At 30.3% G+C, this 5,252-nt stretch overlaps 1 protein-coding gene across 1 annotated transcript in view; it reads left to right on the forward strand.

Annotated features, from left to right (window-relative positions):
- Positions 1 to 5,243, forward strand: part of LOC102681844 (transcription factor stalky-like) — a 5,965-nt gene extending 722 nt beyond the window's left edge. The window contains exons 2-8 of the mRNA XM_006610987.2: positions 790 to 945; positions 1,582 to 2,036; positions 2,489 to 2,735; positions 3,585 to 3,770; positions 3,837 to 4,086; positions 4,197 to 4,396; positions 4,485 to 5,243. Coding sequence (XP_006611050.1) covers positions 790 to 945; positions 1,582 to 2,036; positions 2,489 to 2,735; positions 3,585 to 3,770; positions 3,837 to 4,086; positions 4,197 to 4,396; positions 4,485 to 4,619 — 1,629 coding nt within the window. The 3' untranslated portion in view covers positions 4,620 to 5,243. The remainder of the gene's footprint in view (positions 1 to 789; positions 946 to 1,581; positions 2,037 to 2,488; positions 2,736 to 3,584; positions 3,771 to 3,836; positions 4,087 to 4,196; positions 4,397 to 4,484) is intronic.
- Positions 5,244 to 5,252: the final 9 nt, after the last annotated feature.

The raw sequence follows: 5,252 nt of genomic DNA on the forward strand, positions 1-5,252 counted from the left end.
ATCTGTGGTTCTCTGAATGTGAATGTGTCTCCCTCTCTTTTACACGCAATCCTATCTCTCTTTCTTCGTCTCGCTTTCGTTTGTCTCTGTCTATATCATCTTCTATCTCTATTTCTCTTACTATCTCAAGGGTGCGTGTGTGTGTGCGCGTGCCACGGGAGAAAGTTTGGCAAGAGATGTGTCCGCGAGATAAGCCGACTCACGGGGGATTTAAAATGGCAGTGATAAGCTGTACTCCTCGCTTGTACAGACCTCACGGAGAGGGGAGCAGCTCCTTATTTAGACGGCCTGTTATCAGGTTTCACACGCGGATTCCACGAGTCGCTGTCACATTTGACTATATTCTATATATTTCTCTTTTCTCTTCATAATTTATTATTTGTTCTCATAGACGGCATACTCTCTTCTTTGAAAGAAAGCTCTGCTTCCGTCCAACCTACTTAAAAAAATTATTCATTTTTAATATTATTTATCTCAAATTTTTATTTTAAGATATTAAAATGAATTTTACATTTCTTTGTTTTTCTTATTTGCATTATAAAAAACTCTATCTTTATTTTAATAGTAGAAATAAAGTTTAAATAATTGATAATTGATAATATAATTTAACATATAGTAATAACATTGCATTTTATTGTCAATGTTATCAGTCTTGTTTAAGAAATATCTATAATAATAAATAAATAATATAATCTAATATAAAGTTATTCAATAAAATTAATATTATAAGTATAAAAAATTATGTATTAAATAATTAAAAATACAATGATGTAATTACATTTTATTCAGGTAAAAGATGGAGATTCTTTACCACCAATCATTTGTCATCGATGTGTGTATAAATTGGATGTACTGCACAACTTCCGTGAAGTGTCACACAAATCTGATGTCATACTCAAACAGTACCTGGATTATGCCAAGCAGTTATCATCACATGATGATCAGGTAATCATTAAATATTTTTTTCAAATGCAATGAAAAAAGATATATTAGAATTTGTTGACGTAGGTCATCATACAATATGAATCATATCATTTTCTGGTTAAAGAGCTAGAATTAATTTAACACAGTAACATCAATGAGCAGTCATTTCATTCTAAGTAATGATGCAATTGAAAATGTGCAACATGTGATTGTAGATAAGAATGTGCTTCAATACATGTATATTCCATATATTCTAAACACATGTTTAATACATACAGGATGATATTTATTTGCTTCTCTGCCCTGATATATCAGTAATTATATAAGATACTTCAAGGTTTTTTTTAATGCAGCCAACTTTGACCTTATCAATTTGATAATGATTACAGAATAGAAAAAAAATGCGCATAACTAATTATTTTCTTATGAATATATTCTAAACAGGTACAAGGTACAAATATCAAAATATTATATGTAATCTTTTATGATAAATGAACATTTATACAAACATCAATAAATGTTTATTTCTTAGAATGTTAATAAAAATTAAATTTAATTTTAAATGTAATTTTTTTTCTATTGTGTTACTGATTTATGCTTATTTTCAAAAATTTTATATTTTTTATTTTAAACTTACAATGATTTGTTTTGTTTTAGAAAAAATCTTTCTCCACTGCCAAAGTAGCAGGATTAAGTCCGCTACAATCATTTCTCCAATTGAACAAAACATTGTTCAATGAGGAGCCTAACTCTCCGGCCAGCATTAATCAAAACGTTATACCTCAGACTCAAACACATCATTTGGAATTGTGCACCAATGACATGCCTGAGCATGATAACATTAAGTGTGAACCAGAAGATGATACATGTTCAAATAGTTCTGATCCAGATAGATTAGAAATAGAAGATCGGGATGAGCAAGATACTGAGGGGGAAGAAAATGGTTATGATATGACCATTAATAAGAGAATGAAAGTAGAAACAAATTATGAGGAATCAAAAACAAGTACCCCCAATCGTAGTCCAGTAAATAGAATGGATACACCAGAAAGCAATTGTTCAGACACAAATATTGATCAGGAAACAACAAAATTATGGCAAGCATTAGCAAAGTAAGTACAAAATTTTTTATATATTTCTTTTGCATTTAAAAATTTTGCAAAGAAAATTTATTAAATATAATATTAATAAAGTTAAAATATTAATAAAGTTAAAATAGTTATAATAGTAAAGTTATTAATAGTATTAATAGTCATATATAATTGTTCTTCTATTTGTATTTATTTATACAATTTCAATCTTTAAATAGATTTTTATTATTAATTTATATTATATTTTTATAAAATTAGTCAAATGATTAGTGATATAATTTTATTTATTTAATACATATAAAGCAAATTTTTTAATTATTAAAACAATTTGTTTATAACAAATCATTTCTTCTAAAAATAACAGTTACTTTAAAGATAACAGTATATTTGATTAATTATTAGATTGCTTTTTGTATTTTTATTATTATATGTATATTATTTGAATATAATATTTGTTTTCATTTTTCATGTAGCAATAGGAGTTTAGAGATTACCAGGACAAATGGTGACAAATTAAATAATGGATTCACTGGCGAGGCAACTAATTTGTTGCGTTCTTTAATCAACAATAGGCAAATTGGTATTACTGCAATTGATTCTGACAGAATATCACCACAAATTAGGTTTTACAGAGATACTCAAGGAACAACAATTGAACGCACTATACCCGACTGTTCTCTACTCGGCAACCGTACTAATGTGTCGTGTATAGAAAATAAGGTTTGTATATTTTAAAATAATATTTAAATTGAAATTTTTATCAGTATTTGATGAGATGAGGACGTTTTAAAATATCATTAGGAATTTTTCTGAATTCCCCTTTAAGATTTTCTAAATGTATTTGAGATAAATCACAATTGAATATTAATAAAATATATAATGTTAATATAGAAACAGTAGTAAAAGTTGACTCTTTTTTCGAAGTTGTATCTTCCAAACAAAATTCTGAGATTTATGGAAAAACGGAAAATCTGTACTCTCTTTTATGTTCATACTCCTTTGACTCTGATCTTCGTGCAAATAAAAGTTCTTCCATGGAAAGTCCTTGCAGTTTGTTCAAAGCAAATACCAGAAAAGAACTGCAGGTATAGAAAAGAAGACAGGTCAGGTGACCCTTAGGTGTCAAGGGATCCCTTTGGGACTATTCAAGTCCCATCTGCTTGCAGGTAAGAGAAACGTGGTAGGCCTTGTAGATAATAGATAACTGAGAAGTTCTTTGTGATAGCTATAAGCATTAAGTCCACCATGTCAACCCGCTGTTAACAGATGTTCAGATAAGTTAGGTTTCTATAGATTTTTAAACGCGTATTGTTCCGTGTGAGGAATTCTCCAATTTCTTCTATAATAAAAAATAGGATTTTACTATTCTTTGTACTATTTTTTATTCTGTTAGCTTTTTGTCTTAATAATAGGTATTTACGAAGAATTAGCTCTTCAACAAACTATTTGTTTTTTAAAAGAATTTTTAGCTATTAATATTTTGTAATTGAATAAAAATTACTGTTGAAATAATTACAGAATGAATTTAAATGTAACAATAATAAAGATACAATTTTTTAAATTATTTAGGGTACGTCTGTGGACAGTAATCCGTCTAGCCCTGCCAGTGTTGGTCGAAAGGAAACTAAGGGTCGTAGAAAACAAAGTTATCCTAGCAAAGCTCCCATGAGTCCAGATGTCGTTAATTATCAACATGAATCTAATGAAGAACAAGCACAAGATTTTACAACATGGTCAAATAAAATGAAGGGGAAGGTACGATCGGTGTTACGAAACATATGACGTCAAAATAAAACGTTACGTTTGATTTTGCCATCATAGGTAGAGGACCAAAAACAACAATTTGATCAACATAGTGGTAACATAGCGAAAAAGGTTGATATGTCTTGCACAAATTGCGGCACTATGACTACAACTATTTGGAGAAGAAATATGAAAGGAGAAATGGTTTGTAATGCTTGCGGACTTTATTACAAACTTCATGGAGTAAATCGTCCAGTTACCATGCGAAGGGATACGATACACACGCGTAGACGTAGACCTAAAGGTGAAAAACCAACAAGGCATAGAAGTAAGTTTTCATAATTTAAAAAACATTTAAATATTTTGATTTTTGTTATTTTTACATCATAAAATTAAAATAATTTTTTTTTTTTATTTTTTTTTATTTTTTTTTTTTAGAAAAAGGTGATTCAATTTTGGTACCACAATCGGAACAGATGGATGCAGAAAGTGCAGACATGTTAGCAGCCCTTCGGCGACAAATTCAGCCTCATTTAATGATGGCAGCCTTAACACCACCACGTATACCTGGTGCTCATCCACCAGCTCCTACCGCTCAACTTAATTATTCTCTTCCTTTACCTAGTTACATGATGCATGTAAGTAAAATAGTTTAACAATGTTAATTGATGTTATTTTGTTATTATGAATCTGTAAATAATAACTTTTAATATTCATATATAATAGCATGTGAAAGCAGAAGGACGAGAACAATGTCATTTATCTACGGACATAGAAGAAACAGAAGAAGGAGATGCAGAGAACGTCTCGGATGTACCATTAAACTTAGTTGCGACGTCATTATCCGAAGAAGCACACTGAAATCATTTTGACCAGCTTTAGAACGACGTTGCTATAGGTATATATATACATATATATATATATATATATACATAACAAAGAATCTCTAGACAGAATAGTCTGTCCGGTGATACACAGGGTGTAAAAGACGAGATTATTCTCCTTCTCTTTTCTGCCTCTGTCATCCATGATCCTCTTTTTGGACTCTCCTTTTTTCTCTTTTTCTCTTTTCCACGGTCTTGAGAATTTTGAGATGGTAGAATATTGGGATGTGTATTTATCCCTTGAGCTACCAAGCCCGTGGTGCAGAGCGCACGAAGGAACGATGATATTAAATACGCAGTATTAATTACGTGGTTATTCAAAATATGTACATATATATACACGAATACGAAGAATATTTTTATACAAAATTTTCTACGCTTGCAGCTATAGAGAGCGACGGGCGATCGTTGTACATACACGCGCAAATTGTTCTTTCGGTGTCGCACGTATTTTACGCATTAAAAGGAATGGTGGTCGTTGTCTGTTTTCTTAGTGATGTAAGAAAGTCAATCACCAGTGAAAGTTTTTAGAACGGTGCTAGATTACTGTTCGGAAAGGCTTAGAAATAAAGAAGAAACAAAAAAAAAAAAAAAATGATTTGTCACTAAA

Source organism: Apis dorsata, unplaced genomic scaffold (genome assembly GCF_000469605.1).
Source record: "Apis dorsata unplaced genomic scaffold, Apis dorsata 1.3 scaffold_82, whole genome shotgun sequence".
NCBI classification, from domain to species: Eukaryota; Metazoa; Arthropoda; class Insecta; order Hymenoptera; family Apidae; genus Apis; species Apis dorsata.